The sequence below is a fragment of the Telmatherina bonti genome (assembly GCF_933228915.1).
Source record: "Telmatherina bonti genome assembly, chromosome: 16".
NCBI lineage: Eukaryota > Metazoa > Chordata > Actinopteri > Atheriniformes > Telmatherinidae > Telmatherina > Telmatherina bonti.
This window is the reverse complement of record NC_136614.1, coordinates 31,037,003-31,058,992: the sequence shown is the minus strand read 5'-3', so window position 1 is coordinate 31,058,992 and position 21,990 is coordinate 31,037,003. Positions and strand designations below refer to the sequence as shown.

The 21,990-nt window shown below is 40.4% G+C and overlaps 2 protein-coding genes across 5 annotated transcripts in view; one reads left to right on the top strand and one right to left on the bottom strand.

Annotated features, from left to right (window-relative positions):
* Positions 1 to 3,783: 3,783 nt before the first annotated feature.
* On the bottom strand, positions 3,784 to 5,749 carry lft1 (lefty1; the record flags this gene model as incomplete). The annotated part of the gene is given in 6 exon segments (XM_079255607.1): positions 3,784 to 4,108; positions 4,494 to 4,733; positions 4,841 to 5,087; positions 5,309 to 5,597; positions 5,601 to 5,674; positions 5,677 to 5,749. Coding segments are annotated over 6 exon segments (1,248 nt in total).
* A 9,307-nt stretch (positions 5,750 to 15,056) lies between these two features.
* The window catches only part of cdc42bpab (CDC42 binding protein kinase alpha (DMPK-like) b), a 107,609-nt gene continuing 100,675 nt past the window's right edge, over positions 15,057 to 21,990 (top strand). For all 4 annotated transcript variants that reach the window (XM_079255265.1, XM_079255267.1, XM_079255266.1 and 1 more), the window contains exon 1: positions 15,057 to 16,319. In XM_079255265.1, the coding sequence (XP_079111391.1) occupies positions 16,142 to 16,319 (178 nt within the window). In that variant the 5' untranslated portion in view covers positions 15,057 to 16,141. The remainder of the gene's footprint in view (positions 16,320 to 21,990) is intronic.

The window sequence follows — 21,990 nt, the reverse complement described above, 5'->3', positions numbered from 1 at the left end:
TTGCTAATTCAAACGACGAAGGCCTCGGCTCAGCCACAAGCTCCAGCAGGAAACTATTATTATTCTCTTCAAGTGTCTTGTATTTGATATGTCATATCTAGTGCTTTAGGTATTCTAATGTAAACTGCAATGAGAGTATTTTCAGGGTAGAAGCAAGCCATTTTTAGTCATCCATTATGCCTTTAATTAAAGTACTTTTATTTTGAAATTATAGCACTGACTGTTTCGTTCTCAGGAGAAAGTCTTTTATGGTTCGTCTTTGTTAATGGTTCCTTTAGTGCAGTAAGGCTTCTAAGACGACGAGCACTGATCAGTCAAAACACTGAAACTGAGATTTCTTTTTCGGTTCTCATGTTGCTGGTTCAGCACAAGAGCAGAAGCAGGTTGGGTAGCTTGTTTTCACCAGCAACTTAAAGGGCTACACAGCATCGCAGCACTTCCCCGACCAGCACCAACAGTTCATGAACATCTTGTTAAACTTAACGAAACGGCAACTGTTTGCAAATCGCACCCCGTCGTTGCTTCAAAGCGCTCCGAGTGTTTCTGACTGGCAGCTTCCCATTCAAACGGCTCGTAATACGTCCTGCCACTCTGTTTATTATCGCGTTACATCAAGTTCAAGTAAACAAATCTAGTAGTTTGTCTTTTTATTTTTCATTTTACTCGTGTTATTTAAGAAACGTGTAAATAATACAGCACTGAGTCATGCATGAGTGGTTATTAACTCAGTAATAAATGTGTTGTGATTAAGAAAGCGTCATTTTGCTGGCGTACTGTGTGATGAATTGTTGGATTTATGTAAATGTCAGGAGAGCGCAAGCTTTGATTTTACAGTATAACCTGTAATACAACAGACCCTATATTTTTATGGCTTTGTGTTGCAAGTTGTATATCAGGTCTTTCATCATTAAACCAACATCACAATGGCTTTGAAACATCCTTTGTTGTCTTTTCAAACTGTATTTGTTTTTTGTTTTTAGAACTGGTACACATTTACTCGCTTTATCCCTGTGAGAGGTTTTCATGCTGTATTGCCTCTAAAAGCCCAAAACAGATGGGACATTATAAAATGTCAATTAAACAAGAAATGCTATATTCTGCAAATCTCAAACTCATATTTTATTTTCAATAACAATTAATAGCATATCAGATGCTGAGACAAAAAGATTTTATTGTTTCATAAAAATCGAGGTTATTTATAATTTTGATGGCAGAAACACATCTGTAAGAAGTTGGAACAGGAAGTATAAGGCTGGAAAAGGAATTGGTACAAATGAATTGGAGGAGCATTTGATAACTAATAACTGGCAACAAAACACATAACTGGGTATAAAATTAACATTTTAAAGAGGAATTGGAAGGAATCTCTGTAGGCACGGGGCAAAGCTGAAATACAATCCTGGATTCTCATGGTTTTGGGGCCGTAAGACTTAACGTTAAAAACATTGTCTATTGGAAACTAATGTATGGACTCCCTAAGATTTTCAGAAATTACTGTCTGAACAAAGTTCACCCTGAAATCCACAAATGCAGGTCAAACCTACCATGCAAAATAAAGAAGCCATGTGTGAACATGATCCTTCTCTGGACCAGAGCGCATTTTAGATAGTCTGAGATAAAGTGGAGAGCATATTTTTTGGTCAGATGGATCAAAATGTGGAATTTGTTTTGGAAGCCATGGACACCCTGCCCTGCAGAGTAAAGAGGAAAATACCAGAACTACCAGGAGGTGAATCCATTGGTCCATGCTACCATGCCAAGGCCCGCCCAGTGCACCAAGCAGATGTTTTATTTCACACAGTTACTGCAGTGTGCATTAAAAGATACATGTTTGGGACCTTTCATGCTTGGAAAGACAAAACTTTTGGTGGAAACTCCTTTTATATCCAATCATGACACCCTTACCTATTTCTCTAGCGTCAAGACGTTTCTACCTTTAATTGGCTCCAAACAACCTTTTTTTCCAGTGTTTTGCTGGAAAAACAGGAAATGTATTTAGTATGAAAATATAAAATATTAATACCGTATTTTACGGACTATAAGTCACTCCGGAGTATTAGTCGCACTAGGCCAAATATACATAATTAGGTAGGAAAAAAACATACATAAGTCGCACTGGAGTATAAGACACATTTTTTGCGGGTAATTTATGTTGCAAACTACTTTACCAAAAACAGACATTACGTCATCTTGGAAGGCAAGTTATAACATTATATAAAAAATAGAGAACAGATTGAATAGGTCTTAAATATGCAAACACAAGTGCACATATCCATCCACTGGCAAACTCGTTCCTCTAGCTTTGAGCCTGCAATTAGCTTCTTTTGTTTTCTTCATCACAGTAAGAGTAGCCTCCGCTTCACGCCAGTATCTAAAGTTTCTCACTTACTCCAAACTTTCTCTCTTCTCCTCAATTACTGTTTTAGCTGCAAATTTTTACCACTTGCAGCTTGAATTCTGCAGAATATGATTTTTTTGGGGGGGGGGGGTTGTGTTCATTTGTTCTCCGTTGTCTTTCTAAGCTAATGTGTACTGTTTACATTTTTTAATTGTTAAGAAGTAGGATAAGTCTAGAGTGCCCTCTTGCTGCTGTCTGTGAAATTATATTTTTTCATATTTAAGTCGCAGGAACAGCTAACCAATAAAAAAAAAACCACGACTTATAGTCCAGAAAATACTGTAACTTGGACAAAGAATATGACTATTTGTCTGCATTTGGATGTGTTAAGATAAAGGTTTGAACAAACAAACACACTAAACATATAAACTAACTAATTAAAAACTAACATAAACTAATTAAACTAACATATGAACAAAATAAACTAAGTTTCTTTTGCATTAAAAATCTGGAAATGAGGATTGTTCTGAAACATGTTCCATTTTTATGAGCTTTCGGGACCTTTTTGTAGTTCTTTTTGTAAATCCTGTTTTATTCCCTATCTATGTCTTTTTGACGTCAGTATTTCCATACAGAACCCTGTTTTTTCTTGATGACAGGATATCCTTCCACAACAGGCAGCTGATTGTCTTTGACAGTGTGTTTACCCTCATCAGCACCATATTAGAGAATAGAAAGACCTCCCACTCAGACAGCAAACAATACATTAGGCATTGACTGATCACCGGTGGCCTAAGCCTGATGTAAACGCGCTGAGAGCCCAGCTTCATGAGAATTAACCGCATGCGCCTGCTGGCTTCCTTCCCACTGCAAATAAAACATTACAAGCAAGTTTGACCATCATTATCATTTAGCGTGCGCCCTCAGTGTAGCAAGTGTTGCAAGTCATTAGGCAGATTATTTGCTCTGCTATCCAATTTCCTATAACTGCAAACAAGAAGGCGAAAGACGCTGGCAGCTGCATCTGAATGCAGTCATGAATGTGAATGGAGCCAGACCCGCAAGAAGGAGCGGAAGATCGGGAGCTTTACGAGAAACAAAATATTTTATTTTCCAAACATAAATTCCTTCATATTATGTACAGCTTGAAACATCGGACACATCAGACAGAATTTGAATAACTGCATTAAATTGAACACAATTAAATCCAAATTCAAATAAAACAATATCACAATTTACTAAATATATAAAAGTGCTTGTTTGGTGGCAGCAGCTCTGCCAGTTCTGTGTGATTCTCCCTCTAAATGTCCATTTAAATAAAAAGTACTACACAAGTTGTTTAAAACTATTAAATATATCAACACCCTTCTGAAAAATCCACTATAATATTCCTTTATTACTTCCCAGCAGTCTGTCATTACAGGAATGAACTACTTCCCATGCCTTCATACTATAGAGACATTGTCCAGAGTGCATGAGCACCTCTCTACAATCATGTTAGGAAACTCGGCCACCTCTATTTCAGTGTAGTCTCCCTTTTTCACCAGGTACATGATGGGTAGGGGGGCACTTTCAGACACTGTGCATCGCCGTTCTCCATAGCCATAGTTGCGTTTGGGCTGCTTGCAGCCTCCGGTGCACCTGAAGGCCTGGTAACCCGCCGGCTCGATGATCCAGTACTGTGTCCAGGTGAGCGCACGGAAGTCGATGAAGTACTGTTCTCTGCAGCAAGTTTCCTTGTTTGGGTTTACGTCACAGTCACCACGAGAGCTGGAGGAATAAAAAAGATCATTTTTATTTAATTTCATTTTATTTTATTTTAAGGGGGGGGGGGGGGGGGGTGATCATCTTGGGGGCTTTATGAACAACTCAAGTGGCCTTAAAATTCTTCACTACGCCCCTGCTTGTCATTCAGATTCGCAATATGAGCTGTTTTTTCATACATTTTGCGTAACTTTAAAATATATTAACTTAAATACCGAGTACTAACCAGTATTTTGATGCTAAATTTGTCCAAACCAAGACCATTAGCAGCTTAACTAAGCGACAGACCTCTCAGTGAAAGCAAACGGTGACAGGTAGGAAACAAAAAGAGCCCATGCGCTAATTGTCACACTCATACAATATCCTGTATTTCCAAAGCTCGCGCCCTTACCCGTATTCTTCGAGGTTGAGAGTGTAGAGGATGAGCTCAGGCTTTCCCAAGGTGTTATCTGTCTGCTCCTGGGTGGTAAAGCGCACACTCTTGGCCATCTCTGCCGCGTAGCTGCCAGGTCTCTCGCCCTCGATCCACACCTCCAGGTGCATTGGCGTCTTCTTCTGCGTCTTGGACCAATAATGGACCGCTTGGGTGACATCAAAGCTCTTCCAGCCTGTCTCGTGAATGGGGATCAGACTGTGAACATGATAAGGACAATTAATTAAAATGATATACATCCGATGTTTCCTGGAGAAGAAGAAAAGCTCATCTACTTCGTATGTAGAAGGGAGAATATCCCCTACCGTGAATCCACCAGGGATGTTTTGTTGGACCCGTCGGACAGCACTTCCACCCAGTAGACGCTGACCCTGGCGTTGTTGACGGGTCGGTGGTTCCTCCTGTCCACTGCGAAGCGTTTGTAATGGGAAGCCCGCTGGTAAAGCTTCAGCTCCGCCATGGTGACCTCGCTGTTATCCGGGATTCTCGCATCCATGTCGAACACCATCCGATGCCGAGTGGTGTCAGAGTACACATACTCCCCAGAAATATCTAAAGAACAAAACGTTGCAAGAATTTCAGTCCATTATTGTGTCTTTAATGGTGTTTTTTTTTTGTGTGTGTGCGTAAAAGTGCCTTTACGCAGAGAGCGTCGCATTTACGCATGCATCTCTTTTAAAGATTAAGTTTGTAAACAAAAAACACTATTTTAATATGATTTCAAACACATAACATGATGCATATTTTTAAAATATTAGGGGAAAAGCTCTGACCTGCATTGCCCGGGATTCCTCTCAGGATGCCCGCCAGACTTGGCAAAGACCTGCGCCTCCTGCTGTGGTGCATCTTCAGCATGGACACGTACTTATTTCTGATATGCGCCGGAATAATCAAGTTCTCCAAATCCCTCTTTTGGATTTTAGGAACTTCATCCAGTCCAAGTTTCTGCAGCAACGCGTCCTTCATATCCTGGTGCGTAAAAGCCCTGGCGAGCGCGAGGAGCGCGGCGCACAGGACACAAGCGCGGAGAAAATCCATGAATGGAGAGAAGAAAAAATAACTTTAGTGGAACAAGACAGTAAGACAGTAGCACGAGTCACTCAGAGAGACACTCATCTGGCCTTTTATATTGTCGCGGCCTTCCCAGCCGTTCGCACTTTGTCGTTGGGGGCAGGGACCCTTATCAGAACAAAGGTGCGACGATACGGCCCCATCCCAAACAGGATATCTAAGTGGCCATACTTCAAACGGGTGCCATCTATTTCACCATAGCTGCACCAAAACTATGTTTGATGTCTGTTTGGATTAGTTTGCTTTTTGATGCAATTTGTCTCACAAATATGAACATTTTAAAGTGTTTGAGTTTATTTAAATGTCAAATATTTGGTGGAGTTGGGGGGGGGGGGGGGGGGGGGGGTAGTTATAGCTGGATTGGTAAAATGGGGAGGTTTTTTAATTAAGGTATTTTTAATATTAATAGAGGTTCAGACACATTTAGTCACAAAAAGTGAAAGTTTGGCTTTAATCTCGTTGCATTTTGCAACATTTTAACCGTTTTCTTGTCTGAGTCGAGCACAAAAAATGCAGAATGTCCACTTTAGTCGCCTCCACTCTCCTCCAGTTGTGTGTTCCCTGGTGCTACACATGTGCCCCAGACAGACATCTCTTGACCCTGTGAACCTGAAGTGCCCTCTTCTCAGAAGCAGCCTTGTCTACACACAGCCCCACACTCTCCATGTGTACATTCCTCTGGACGATGTCAGGCTGTCCCAGTCTGGCACGACTCTGTCACACAGTGGCCTAATGTCTGTCTGGGTGGCAGTGAAAGCGGTTCCTAATGCAGGAAAAGGTGCAAGAAGAAGATCAGAACAGGAAACCAGCAGTTTGTTCACTTTGGCGTTGGAGTCTTAAGCAGGAGTACAACAGGGCTTTGAAGGAGGAGGGAGACCCGGGGATTAGATGTTGATTCCATGCCCTGTCACCCTTTTCTTGTCCCTCTCCAGCAGATTAAAATTATTAGCCAAACAGACAGTTAATCCAGGGGCCGGGGGGCCGGCGTGGATGTGGATTGGGGCAGGCTCTTCACAGGTTGGTGATTATCTGATTCCATTGCGAGGATTTGCCTTGCCTTTTTTGTCACACAAACATTAGAAGCGGGGTGCTCTCGCTGGCTGCCCAGAAAGGCCCATACAGGCTCCGGTTGTGTATTGGGGCTGTGTTTGCTTAGAGATGTCAGACAGACTGAAGGAGCACACAGGAAGAGCAAATGACAGATGACTGCCAGACCAGCTAAAGCCTGCGAGCTGCCAAAACAGGACAAATTATTAATTAGTACAGGAGAGCTTTTAGCTGGGACACAATGGGAGGATGTGAAATGACTGCAGAGGACTGAATGGATACTGAATGGATATTTCTAATTGCAAGCAAGCATCATGTCTAAGTTGCATGCAAGGTCCTGTTGCATTCAGGTTTTTACCCAGTTAATTACAGCCTGATTCCAAATACAAACCAAGATTTGCATTTTTTTTCTGCAAAAACGTACAGGTAACTCAGTTCATATTAAGCTGCAACATTTGTCTTTAATTATTCTTACATCACTAGACACTTTATTTTATTAGCTAAATGAAAAGTGGTGGATCTAATTAATCTGGCACTGATGAAGCCAATAATGCAATGTGGCCAATCCGGTTATTTCTCAGCTGAGAAAGTAAAGAACTATGCAGAAATATCTGTTTCAACATGATGCCTGTATGCAGAAAGCCTGAATATGATCAACAGCCGACACGGCCTTCAAAGCATCGAGATGAGGTCCAAATAGGTCTGATTGTCTGATGTCAGGATCATCAGCGCAGACATGTAAATTCAAATAGTTCAGTCCAGCCAAAAGCCAGTCTAAGTAGCTGCTCTCCACAGTCCTATGCCATCCCCAGTCCCCTCACATTACAACCCCTAATTTGGGAAATTAAGATGCCATTTGTGTGATATTTCTCAGTCTTTCTTCCTTCCCATGCCAATCAAAGATAAGTTGCAGAGTTCAAAGCTTCATCTGATGCTCCAAAGGTGCCATTTCTTTTCAATCAAAGGCCAAACGAGCTCCTACAATCAACAAGCCAGGTGTTAATTAACATCCAATCATTTGCATTCAAAAGAGCTCCAGTTTATGGGTCATTCCCTTCCATTTGTGGAACATGAAATCCGCCTTTGGCTGCTTGGAGAAACTGCTGTTTGTCAAAACAAAACAAAAAAAAGTGTGCGTGTGTGTGTGTGTGTGGGGGGGGCTGAAAAGGGAAACTGCGATTTTTGTGCATTCATGTCGAGGCTTCTCATTATAGCCGTCACCATGGCAACAAGGCGTCGCTTGATGCATGCTCCAAAAAGTCAATATTGAACTTGTGTTGGTGGTCACCGCAAATTCCTCATTATTCCCAAAGTCAGTCACTTCCTGGCCGCTTTACGTCAAATATTTGGGAGGAATGAAGCACTACTTTGCACCTTAAAAGCTCGTGCAAGACTTTCTTTCTTTCTTTTTTAATGGTAAGTCCTAGCAGTGTGTCTGCGTCAGATCCATCCAGCTGCTTCCAATACTCATCGATCAGTCTGGACAGGAAGCAGAAAGCGCCAGACCCGTGCAGGGACAATGGCTGCTGCTATTATTTCCTCCGCATGTAGATAAACTGCTGCTGGACGATCTAATTGCATTTTCTCGCAGTTAATGACGCGCAATCGGCGCAGAGACTGCGCGTCTTGGGTTTAATCCCTGTGCAGACTTAACCCAATAGGATCAGACGCGATTAGTATGGACTGGCAAGAGATATAGAAATAGAAAATAAATAAACAAAGATAATAACCATGTTGAAAGTTTAAGATTGGGTATAAAGAAGCCAGAAAAATAAGAGAAAAGAACGGGAAAAAAAGACTAAAAGGAGGCAGTTTTATCTGCGGTTATGGAGGATTATTGGAAAAATGATTATGAAAATGTGCCAAGAAAAGACTGATTTAAAAGATAAAATAAAATTGAATGAATGGTTGCAGTAAAGTGTTTTCAACACCAGAGGTCGCTGCTGTGTTGTTTAAAAAGAAAGTCTTTAAAGGGAACTTCCACTCTAAAAGCTATTTATATTTTTCTGCATAATTACCTTCAGTGCTCATAATTTAAAATCAAATCAACTTTATTCATATAAAACCTTTCAAACACAAGTGTATCATTACAAAAGCATTAAAATAAAAAATAGATAAATGTTCCTGCAGTGTACAAGAAGGTCCAGAGTCTCCTCCACCTCCTGAGGAGAGGAAGGTCTTTTGGAGTATGCAGGTTGATGTTAAGGAGGTTTTATGAGTCCATGGTTGCCTCTGCTGTGTCCTCTACGCTGTTGTCTGCTGGGGAGTGAGCAGCACTGACCGGGACAGGAAGAGATTTACAAAGCTGGTCAGAAAGACCAGTTCTGTCCTGGACTTTCCACTGGACTCTGGAGGAGGTGTGTGGAGAGGAGGACGTTTGCAAATTTACATCCATCATGGACACCACTTCTGACCCGCTGCACCAGACTGAGCAGCTCCTTCAGCAGCAGACTGAGACGTCCTCAGTGTTAGACGGACCGCAGATCCTTTATTCCCACCGCTGTCAGACTGTACAACTCATCTGTACAGATGCATATTTCACAGTGTAATTCCTCCGTTATCACTATGTCATCATATTTTATTCACAGTCCACCGTCACCATGTAAAATAGCTTGTGAGGCTGTTTTTACTTACAAGGTTATGAGTATATTTTCTGTTTTATTTATATTTGTTGTGATGCTTGTTCATTTTTGTTCTGTTTGCTTTCTGCACTTTACAGTAAGAGCTGCTGTAACACGTGTTTTTCTCCTCTGTGAGATTAAATAAAGTCTAGTTTATTTATCTAATAATAAAGTTAAGTTTAAGTCTAAAAACAAGTAAATAGAAATATTCTCATTTGTCAAATATTCTTGTTGTCCTGTTGTTGCTACAGCAGTTCAGTTTCCCTCCAGTGATCAATAAAGTTTTTCTGACTCTGATTTCTCAAACTTGAAAAGATAAATTATTATATAGATTGTTATATAATTATTTTGATCATCAATAATGTAAATGTTAATCAATCATTATGATACATAATACTTTTTTTTGTACTGTTAAGTCCCTCTTATTTATTTATTTATTTATTTATTTATTTATTTATTCATAAAGTACTTAGAAATCAAAGACAAAACTAATAATATAAAATATCCCTATTAAGACAGTCTTAAATCACAAATATAAAAAATTAACAACAAAAATCAATCAAAACAACAAAAGAAAACAAATAACTATGATCAATGTCTACCATAGTGGTAAAACCCAAATGGAAAAGATTGTAACATATGAAAATGCAAACATGTCCAGTTGTATTCTGTTACAAAGATCCATCATTTGTGACTGAAGTTGTGCTAAAAGGGGGAAATATCTTCAAAAATCCCTAAAAATGTAAATAAAAAATGCAAATAAATGAACAAATGAGAATTAAAACAAGTTAAAACAGTATATAAAATTATCATAAGTTTTATTAAGGGGTAGTTTTTTAAGAAGCAAACTATTTCTACTGGAAAAGAGCCTAAAAACCATGGTCATGTGTCCAGTTCTGGATTATATATATATATATATATATATATATATATATATATATATATATATATATATATATATATATATATATATATATATATATATATATATATATATACATATATATATATATATATATATACACACACACATAAATATACATATATACATATAAACCGTTTCTGAGACATTTTGCATCACTTTATGGCAGAAACTTTACTCAAAACTCTGTTGTAACCACGAGATACTGGTCTTGTGCCCCTGGTGGACACCAGAAAGATTAGACAATAAGTTTGACCTATCATGGTAACAAATAGTAAAAATACCATCACGGCAGGTGTGTGATCCTTGAATTGACCAATAAATGTCCTGGTTCAATTAGAGCTGGTGTTTAAACAGTTGTCCTCATCATGCTGTTCACATTTTGACATCATGAGACCAAGACGACACCTAACAATGGAACAACAGTCCCTTGTCACTGCGATGCTTCAAACAGGACGTTCTCAGACAGAAGTGGCCACTGAGCTTGGAGTGTCACAGTGTGTCATCAGCAGGTTGCAACAGAGATATGGAGAGACTGGAAGAGTCACAGAAAGGCCTAGAAGTGGACGTCCTTTGGCCACATCCCGTGCTGATGACCGCTACATTGTGAGCACTGCCCTGAGAAAGCGGATGATGAATGCCACTCAACTCCAGGCACGTTTAAGAGAGGTGAGAGGCACCCAAGTGTCACGTCAGACCATTGGAAACCGTTTCCATCAGCGTGGTCTGCGTACTAGACGACCTGCACGGGTACCTGACCACACCACCAGGCACAGGCATCATCGTCTTGCATGGGCCAGGGAGCATTTACGCTGGACGAGGAACCAGTGGGCCTCAGTGCTGTTCTCTGATGAAAGTCGATTCACACTGAGCAGAAATGATGGCCGGCAACGATGTTGGAGACGTCAGGGAGAGCGCTATGCATCAGCCACTGTTGTCACCAGGCGAGCTTTTGGTGATGGCGGTGTTACAGTGTGGGCAGGGGTGTCCACTTGGTACAGAACTGCCCTACACTTTGTGAATGGTACAGTGACAAGCCCATACTACCTGAATAACATCATTAATCCAGTGATTGTGCCCCTACATGAACAGCACAGGCCTAATTTCATCTTCATGGACGACAATGCTCCTGCTCATCGAGGCCGCATCATCAGGGAACGGCTGTTGGAGACTGGTGTACCTCAAATGGAACGGCCTGCACTCTCTCCAGACCTGAATCCCATTGAAAACCTGTGGGATCAGCTGAGCCGTCGTGTAGAGGCTCGAAACCCTGCACCCCAGAACCTCAATGACCTGAGGGCTGCCCTTCAAGAAGAGTGGGATGCCATGCCTCAGCAGGCAATAAGTTGCCTTGTGAACAGCATGAGACGTCGTTGTCAAGCTGTAATTGATGCTCAAGGGCACATGACCAGATATTGAGACGTTCAAATTTTTTGTTGTGGTGTAACTACCATTGTTGTTACCTTTTGTGTTGAATAAATTTTTTGAGATGAGGAAATCAGTAGTGCATCCTTCTACTTAAATGTCTTACTTTTATGATATTATATCACTGTAGCATGAACATATTGCATTTTCCATAAATTTCACCTGAAAGCCAAATATCCCTATCTTTTGTGAGTAGTGTGTGTGTGTGTATATATATATATATATATATATATATATATATATATATATATACACCTTTTTTTTTTCTTTTCAGATTTTGTTAAAGAGTCAAATAAAAACTTCAGATTTTAAAAAATCTGCCCAGTGAGTCTAAGGTTGGGCTTCATGCTTCACCAAAACCTGTCTAGACCCTCCCTGGTTACCTTTATTTACCTGAATAACACTTATAATGTTGAAATACTGTAAATCTTCCCATGCGGGACGTCACAAATGTCACCGTGCACTTGTTTCTCTTTCACATTTCCTGCAACAGAATGCATAAGTTAGGCGTCATATCATCATAACTGCTGTTTATGTTACTTAATTTCCAGAATACATGCATGAAATGACTTTAAACACATCACAACTTGGATAAAAAGACAATATATTAAATATTGGACCATTTATAGTGTACACGTGTGTTTATTGTTGAAATAAGTTGTAATGAGGCAACAACACACATGTAATCCTTTAAAACCAGACCTACCTGTGGTGGAAGTCACTGGCTCAGAAATGCCTCTGAAAACCATCATCATTCATGACTACATTAAGTTTCACCTAAAATTAAGTTTTTTCAGGGAAGGTCTTGCTTATTTTAGCAGAATGTGGAGCAGTTAATCTGTAAAAGTCCAGTCCATCGTGTTTGCACATTTCAGCAAATCACTGCACCTTTTTCTTGGCAGCATATAAAGAACTTAGGGACGGCTCGAGGCCTCAAAAGTACCTGTGTGTTACGTAAACAGAAACAATAATCAGTTATCATCATTGAACAATTTGCATTTACATTAAACTGCACGGCTCAGTGTGTTTAAATACATCAAGATTATGTTGGAGTCGTTTTTTCCTTCAATAAGAGATCTGCTTGTGATCTGTCGTGCACTCAATACGGAGCCAAAATGTTGTGAAATATGTTCATTTTTCAGTATTTATAGTAATTATGTGAATATGTTAATAGTACATAAATGTGCTTTCACACAAGCATTTCCAAACCATTACAAGGATTAATGTAAAAGAGGGTTTGGAATAAACTGAAGTGTGATTTTAGAGTTTCATCTTTGCTTTAAAGCTTGTTTTCAGTCCGTAATCTGTATGCAGAGTTGTTTCATCTCTCTGCATCGGAAGAAAAACTGCAGCAAGCTTCACCTCATCACTTACTGTCTGAATGATAGAAATCACATGCTGGTCTTTGGTGTGGGACACATTGAGATCCACCGACACACACACACACACACAGGGCTCTGTGTGTGTGCCCTCCCTCTCCCCAGAGAGTCAGCTGCTGTGCAGGGTTGTTAATCATTAACAGATGTACTTTGAGCACTGATAAGCAGCACACTTCAAAAGGATGAAGCATTTCCACACATAAAAATAACCATTTTTCCATGCAGAGTAATGTGAGTTTGATGGTCAACCACGTCGGTAGATGTACTAAAGAATCAACACAATGTGCAGTTATGTGACCGCTTGCAGATAGTTTGCTTAACTGACTTCAGTCCCAAGCAGTTTGCGATCCATCTACACTGATATGGTTTTGCTCTCAGTATTAAACCTCATTAAGAAGCAGAGAATTTAAATATGGAGCATCTTTGCTATTCAGACAGATGGAAAAGGCAAAGTGTAAGAAGTGCAATTTCTTCTTATTCCAAAGTGCAGACAGACATTCACAAATCTCTCTCTCTTTATATATATATATATATATATATATATATATATATATATATATATATATATATATATATATATTTGTGCTCATATGTATTCATACCCCTTTCATTAAAGAAAAGGCTAAATTTACAACAGTCCCTAAAATAACTGGAGACTTAAAAAATGAACAATAACCAAAAATTTGCAAAAGTATAATTTAGTAATATAAGACACTGTTTTTCCATTTAATTGAGTTGAAGAAAGAAAAATAAAACAAACAAACAAATTGGTCCTGGACATATTAGAGCACTTTTCTGTTGAACAGTGGGAGAAAATACCTGTCAACAGGTGCAGAAGTCTGACTGAGAGGAACAAAAAACACCTGACTGGAGCGGAAACATTACAGGATTGTTCAACAAAATATTAGTTTATGAGTGATGTAATATGTAATAAATTATCTTATTTGTTTGCTTTAAAAAAAAAATTCTATTGAACCAGAATTAGAAAATAATGCAATGATTTTCATTAAAATTTTATTTATTATTACTTTAGTCAATTTCAGCTTATTTTACAGGCAGCTGTTTTTTCCATTCTTTAATGAAAGGGGATGAATAAATATGAACACAACTGTATCTATCTAAATATCTATCTATACATCTGTGTGTGTGTGTGTGTTGTGTGTGACCATTCCTCTTATTTAAATTGCATGTCTGACATCTGCATGCTGCAGCTGAGTAAATAAATAAATAAATAAAAAGAAGTGTGGTTGCAGACTTTCTATTCTAATACAAATGCTTGACTCACGTGCAGCTTCACCCATTTGCATTAATTTAACCCACATTCCCACTTTGGTTCAGGTGTTTGGCCTGTAAACGTGGCTGACTGGATCAGCTTCCAGGTCTCAGGCCAGGTTGCACTGACGCAGGACACACCACTGCGCACGCATGTCTCCATATATTCTGTGTTGCTTCCAGTTAAAGCCACAGTAGTGAGGGAAAATGTGTCCTCTTTGCACCCCACCAGCAGCAGACAGACAGACAACCCGCAGTTTCCATTCACAATATTGACAGCCCTCACTAACGCATTCACCCCCCCTCTGCACAGCAGATGCTGTGACGGGCGCCATGATGATGATCTGGGATTTTGCCTGCAGCAGCCACCAGAGATGCTCCCACGGGAAAAGATGTGCTGCTGCCTGTTAAAGAATTGCGCCGGAACCTGGCAAAGATGGCGGGTTAAGCTTTAGCACTCTGCGCATGCGTTGAAGTCAACTAACGTAAAAAAATTCAGGCGACTTAAATAATTTCGCTTCCTTAAAGCTACATTAAGCTTGTAAATTCAACTTTTTTGCGTGTTTATGGAAGACTGATAGATAAGCACCTGTTTAGAAGTACTTTTTGTGTTATTTCGAGACTAATTTCCCATGATTCCTAGCGGCGTTACGGGAAGAGGTGTGTACTTGACGGTCTCCTCTGCGGACAGTCTCTGGCAGCGAGCTGCTGGGAGCCTGGCTGTGCAAAGACGGCGAGAAGCGACCGACCGGCGGGGGAGGCAAAGGAAAGGACAAGGGGGGACTTTAGGCTTTATCTGGAATAAGCAAGACTAGATACAGTTTTCCTCTTGACGCGAAACCAGCTTCTCCATAACCTTAAGAAAAAAAAGGACCTGCATTTTTTTTTTTTATTTGGCTTTTTTTTTTTTACGGCTAACTTGTGAAACTCTTGAAACTAGTCGTGGTTTTCCAACTAGTGAAGGAACTAAAGAGACATTTGGTTTCTGGACGAAGAATGGGATTTAAAGAACAGTGAGTTGTGAAAACAGGGGGGATATTTTCCCAATTGGATATATATATATATATATATATATATATTAAAAAAAAAAAAAAGAAAAAAAGAAAGAGGAGACACCCGAAACATTGTGGCAAGAGGAGGAATCCTGCCAAGCCTTTTCCTAAAAGCGCGTCTTGCATGTCAGCTGTTTGGGTGGAAAAAATGGGGGAAATGATGGCATTTAGGAGCAGAGAAAAGTAAGGTTAATGTTAGTTCTGTGGCTAGCTGATAGCTAACCTAGCAGGCAGCTTACTAAGCCTGTGTCGTCCTGCCATTCCTGGAGCAGAGGAGGGGCTTTGTAGCATTGCAGATCTGCCTTGCATTTCAGGGTTTGCTGGGAAGAATGGAGACTCCAAAACATCCACCACAGCAACAACTCAGGGAGCTCTGTTAAAAAGACATCGAGTCTTTTCTTTAGAATTATTTATACAAGCAGAAAACTGCCAGCAAGCATTGATATCCTTGAAATCTAGCAGCCCGGGGCAGCCAGGGTCTGTAATTGTGACGAGCTTACTTGTTTTCTGCACCCTGTGGGGATAGGTGGTTAAAAAAAAAAATGGGGAAGTGCACATCTTACCCACCTTTTAGATGCTGGATCTTTAAAGGGAGACCATGAAAAGGTGGATTTTAACGAATTAACCCCGGCTTGTCCTCAACACAAAGTTTTTTTTTTTTGTTTTGTTTTTTTTTGTTTTACCCCCCCATTTTATTTTCGAGGCATCCTCAAGGTGAGAGAAGTTGTTTGCAGGCAAGCCGAGGAGGTGTTGGTTCATTTTGCCCTCCATCTCCCTCCGTCATCATTACTTTAAAGAGCAAGAAGCCGGAATAAACATGTCGGGAGAGGTGCGTTTGAAGAAGCTGGAGAAGCTGATCCTGGACGGACCAGTGCAGTCTAATGCCCAGTGTCTGAGTGTGGAAACCCTGCTGGATATCCTGGTCTGCCTGTATGATGAGTGCAACAACTCCCCCCTCAGAAGGGAGAAAAATATCCTGGAGTTTCTGGACTGGGGTGAGTTTTCCCATGTATTTTTTTTTTTTTTTTTTTTTGTTTGTTTATTTATATCTCCCCCTGTTTGGCTTGTGCATCCAGCCTTCCCTGCCTCTTTGGTAAGATGATAAGCTACTAAATGCTGGTGGTGCAGTGGCCCTCCCTTCACCATCACATTCCTTTTATAGTAGTGAGACTCACTTCTTGCTCTCTCTCATCTCACACAGAAAGCCTCCCTGAAACTAAAAGCAAAAGCAGCTACATCCTTGTGTAATAAAGTTCTGCAAGAGCGGCTCATAAACACAAGTTTAGGCAGCTGAGAGAGTGGAAGACCTCCAGCAGATCCATGTAGACCCAGCAGATCTAGTAAAGATGTCTTTTCCTTCAGGTCAACGTTTGTTCATACCACCTTACATCAAGTTGATTCTAGGTCGGTTTAGCCTCCTTTACTTCTAGAGGGTGGGAAAATCGAATCGAAAATCGGGATTTTTTTGCTCGACAATTTTAAAATCAATTTTTTTTTTTTTTAAACGATTTTTTCCCCAAATAAATAAAATTGTATAGTTCTATTTGAAATTTTTTGTTATTTTTAATATTTTTATTGATCTTTTTACTTGTCTTCTTGAGCATTTTAGCAGCAGAATGATGGTCTGGCTACTCTGTTGTTTTTTCCTTATAGAAAGCAAGAAAAATGATGAGCAAAAAAAAATGTTTTATACATTTATTTTGGTTTTAATCTCCAAAAATGAGCAATAAATCGAATATGAATCGAATGAGGACAAAAGCATATCGTCAGAGCTCTATTTACTTCCTCTGCTGTCACTTTTTTCTCTCTGTAAGGCTGTAGGTGAATGGAAGTTAAGTTTTTTTTGTAACTAGGTGAGAAAAAGCAAAACACAGGAGGCAATAGGACCACACACAGACAATATGATCCTTTTGCTTTGCCAGAAGGACTCTTGTTTGTGCATGTGTGTGTGTGTGTGTGTGTGTGTGTGTGTGTGTGTGTGTGTGTGTGTGTGTGTGTGTGACAGTGGGGTTTGGTTTGTGCATGAAGCAGGAATGTGAACAACTCACCTTTTTTTTTTTTCTACTTCATGTATTGCAGAGGCCCCAGCTAGCTGCCAGAGCATGCCTGGCTGGCCCCGCTCGTCTTTTTTGAAAGAGGTGCAGCAGTGTCGAGGCAGAGCTGCAGCAAATATTTCCTCTCACAGAAACATGAATCAAGACCAATTAATAATACATGCGGCAATAAGAAACCGAAGCAAAGCAGCGTTTGGTTGCTGCATTTGCTGACTTTTCTTTTTTTTCTTTTGTTTGTCTGACTTTTAATTTCTGAAACGGTTTGGGTTACAAGGTTAAACAGTCAGCAGTCAAGCCGCGTGACAGACAGACAGACAGACAGACAGACAGACAGACGGGATGCTGGTGAGATCAGTCAAATGGCGTGAGATTTTGGCTGTGGCTGGTATTTTGGTCTGCCTCGCCAGCCGCCATCTGGACAACCCATCCTGTGCTAAAAAATGGCCCTGAAGTAGCTGAATTTAGTTGATTTTTTTCCTCTGTATTTGGATAAAAAAAAGTACTTTATACACGTGTGCTGGTTCTTTAAGGGCAGTTCTGGCTACATTTGTTCGTCCTCAGCTGATCTGCAGCATCTGGCCGGCCGCGTAACAATGCCAGCGTGCGCCCTGGCCTTTAAGGAGAAGCCCGGCGCCAAGTGCTGACTTCATCCTGACATTTCCTCGCTTTGACACGAGAAACTCTGCCTGGGCTCGGCCAGACACAACACACAGACCGTCACACACCAAGCCGTCACAACTGACCAGAGGTCCCACGTTGCTGGTCGATCAAATGACCCACATGTGTATAAATCACATAAATACGTTCGAGCTGAGTTTAGTTGTTTAAATAAAAACAAAGTGTTTTTTTTAACCAGAAATCTCTGATAACAGAAGAATTTTAGCGCAGTTTTCTGGGTTTATCAGGTGTATCGTTTCCTCTGAGGCGCAGATGGTTTCCAAACACTTGATTGGCTATTGATTTGCCCTTTTTAAGCGTTTTTTTTTTTTTTTTAGGCAGGTGAGGGTTCCTGCTGACCCAGTGAGCTGCCAGGCCTTTATCATGATGAAGATGCTGATGAATGACGATTTCCAGCTCATAACTGTGATAGTTTTCTGACTCAGAACTAAGCTGACAGTTTTTAAGGAGTGTGTTTACCCTGTAAACTCTGCTACGTCGACGGCACCCCCAGGCGTTATTGTTTATATTGTCATAGTGTGTAAGCTCTGTGGGGCAAATTTGATGGATAGCTTACGCTTTAGGTGATCTATGGAGGTTTCCCAGGTATTTATATCCCGACCAGGAGGTGAACAATCCAGCCACAATATGCAGCGTTTATTAACAGATACTGTGGTAAATCAATGATTACACAGTTATTTATCACGTTTTTATAATAAAAAAGGATCCCTAAAGCGACTATGTTGCTAAGGGACCTCTAGTTTGACCTAGAAATTATGATGAAGTCACTTTCTGTCAAACTTTTAACCAACAGGATGGTGTAAATTGACAGTAATGTCCAATCAGGAGCGGCCAAAGATCAACAGCTGAGCAGGAAAATGCACGTCTGTCTGAAAAGGAGGAAAAAACTGTGGCTGGAATGAACCTACAAAGATGTTTCTGAGGCCAAAAAACAAACTGAATTGGACTTTTCTGAGGATAGTTGGTAAATAGTAGCGTAAAGAAGATTATGTAGATTGTAAATAGTTGTGTGTTTGTTTAAATTAGGGATGCACCGATCCACTTTTTGGGAGTTTCGATCCGATACCGCTATCTGAAATTTGAATATCTACCGATACCAAATCTGTTTATGTGAACATTATTGTGACTATGGTTATTATTGCTGTTATAACTGTGTAAGATTTCATTAGGTTGTAATAAATGACCCATCCTTTCTGAAGTTACCTCACCAATACAAATATAATAACATTACAGATCTAACAATTTCAACAAGTTTTATTCTGATTTGGCACATTTTACCTAAACACAGCTATAAATGTGGTTTTGAAACAAAGATCCAGCTTTTAGTGCCGTGTTCCTCGTCGCATGCGGTTCACTGACTCTTGACTTGCAGCTCGTGAAGCAGCCATTGGCTTTCTGAAAATGCATCTAAACAAGTCATAATGATCCTCAACGCTGCAGTTCTCTCCACAAACAAGAACTGCAGGCTGCTTGCAGAAACTTTGCTGTCCTAACGGCTCTAACTGACCCTGTCAGAGTTGCAGGTTTTAGCTGATTTCAGCTGCATCGAACTCAGCCAAAGAGCTGCTCCGTCGGTAGGCATTGTTGTATTTTCACCATATACTGTTGCATAAGAACGCCATTACTTGTGCAATATTTAGGATAACCATTCCTTGCTAAAAAGCTGAATGTTACTGGTTTGGCAACGTAGCAGGATACGAAGTGTGGGAACGCTTTTTTTGTGGGGTTGGGCGGCTCTCCTCCTGTCTTGGTATATTTAGTGCGTCTCTTGTTGAATTAACAGTGAGGATCACTGTTTTAGTGTAACAAAAAATGTCACATTTTAACATTTAAGGCATTTATTTCTTTTAAAACATGTCCAAAGCTTGTCATCAAACACATCTGAGCTGGCTTGACTAGTGTGGTATCGGTTGTGGCATCGGAACTTATATTAATATCAAGTACGAATACACACGCTTGGTATTGAGTCAATACTGATACTGAATTTATTACTGGTAATAAATTCCGTTTAGCTCTTTTAGTTGGTCTTCATGGAGCTAATATGTATTGATTGTACTCATTGTGCATCATTTAAGCCTCATGAACTGACAACTGAGGCTGTCCCGAAGACATTATGCCGGGATGTTGACTGAGATTAAACCAGTTGAGCTTCTATATGCAGTTTTACGAAAAAGAAAAAAAAAAAAAAAAGGAAAAAAGTTGTGCAAAAACAGGAAGAAAAAAAAAAAGAAAAGCTTGAACTTTTCAGGGTTATTATGATCTCCTTTGCGTCTGTGCGGTTCTTCATGAGGCAGTTCCGTGCAGGTCGCACCAGGTTGCTGTCATGAAGCCACCACTGTTCCCATGTGGCTGTTCATACGCACTAGTTTGCTTGAGCATGTAGACTGTTTCTCACACAAACCAGTTTGTCTTACTGGTTCACCAGTCCACTGCTACACTTGTACACAAGATGCATTTGCACCATAAAGCCTCATCAGTTCTGCCTCGACGGAACTGATGGAAGTGACATCTTTGGGGAGCTGATCTGCAAATGCTGCAGTTGCATCACAAGTTCAACAAGCAGTGAGGCGAGTTGTTGCAGCACAGACAAGGTGCTTATGGTGTAAAAAGTTGGGAAAACTCATGGTTTTCCTCATAAAATGTCAAAGAATTCTTGTCAGTCGTTTTCCAGACTATTTATTTTAACTGAGTTTGTAGTAATTTTTTATTTCTCAGTTTACTGACTGGTCATGATCCCGTCAACCCTTCTGTCATGCTGTAAAAATAAAACAAAAACACTTGCAGGACCTTTACAGGGAGCTAGAACAGATATGACAACGTTTTTTATTTTAGTTTTAGTAGCATTATGACTAAGGGCGCAGTCACATCAGCTTTTTTTATTTGAATCCGGGTCCATTAGCTCGGAGAGTTGCTTTGTTTGGGGAAACGGGAATGTGCCAAATAAATTCTGATACGGATCAAAGGAGCGAACTCGGTCCACCTACAAACTAGGGCTGCACAATTAATCGGATTTTGATCGTGATCACGATTTTGATGGCCACAATTAAATTAACCTGATCGTCAACGATATTTACATTCAGAACCCGAGCTCTGCTCAGGTTCTCCACCAGTAGTCTGCCAACCACCAGGGGGCGAACGTGCGGGTAAAGCTTCATTAAGCTGCCTAAATACCAACAGGAGGGGTAAGATCGCGCTTCCGCATTTTTCCTGTTGCAGGTAAAACGGATTGTTTTGATTAAAAGGCTGATCAAGGTGGTAAAAATATAAACATTTTGACAACACGTGGCATTAAAATACACAAACCCCACCGCGTGCACAACCTGCACTGGTGCGGACGAAGTTTCTTGTAAAAGGGGTGCTATTATGGTATTTGGAGTTTTCTGAGCTTTCTACAGTGTTACAGTGTTGAATCCTCATCAGACATGTGAACGGCACTGTTTTTTATCACCTAAACGAATGTTTGAATTTGAGTTTGAGTTCCAGCACTCTCTCCGTTCTGTTTCCATGGCGACGAAAAACGCGTCGTTTTAGAAAGTTTTTTCTACTTTGAAATCCATGTGACGTCCCGGGGGATAAGGTTCGCTGATTGGTTACCTTCTACTGGTTAACAAGGGCATGTACAAATACATCAGGCGGGTGGAAAACGTGGGATAAAGTTATTTCCAACAATGGCTGGTGAGTTTCCCAAAGAGAGACATCCTGCTGCATTCGTTGCTGTGGGTTGCTGTTTTCCACTTCGTTTTCAGGCTCTGATTCAGGTTCCAACATGTAGGGCTGTATGCTATGTGTTGACATTGTATTTTGTCTTTTTTTTTTATTGAGTTCATATTAGCCTAATCCTTCAGTTTATGAGACGTTACAATGACGGTGAAAGCAGGTGCGGTGCGCGCTTCTGATGTAGTGCAGTGGCGGGAGGCGGGGCTTAATGCGGAAG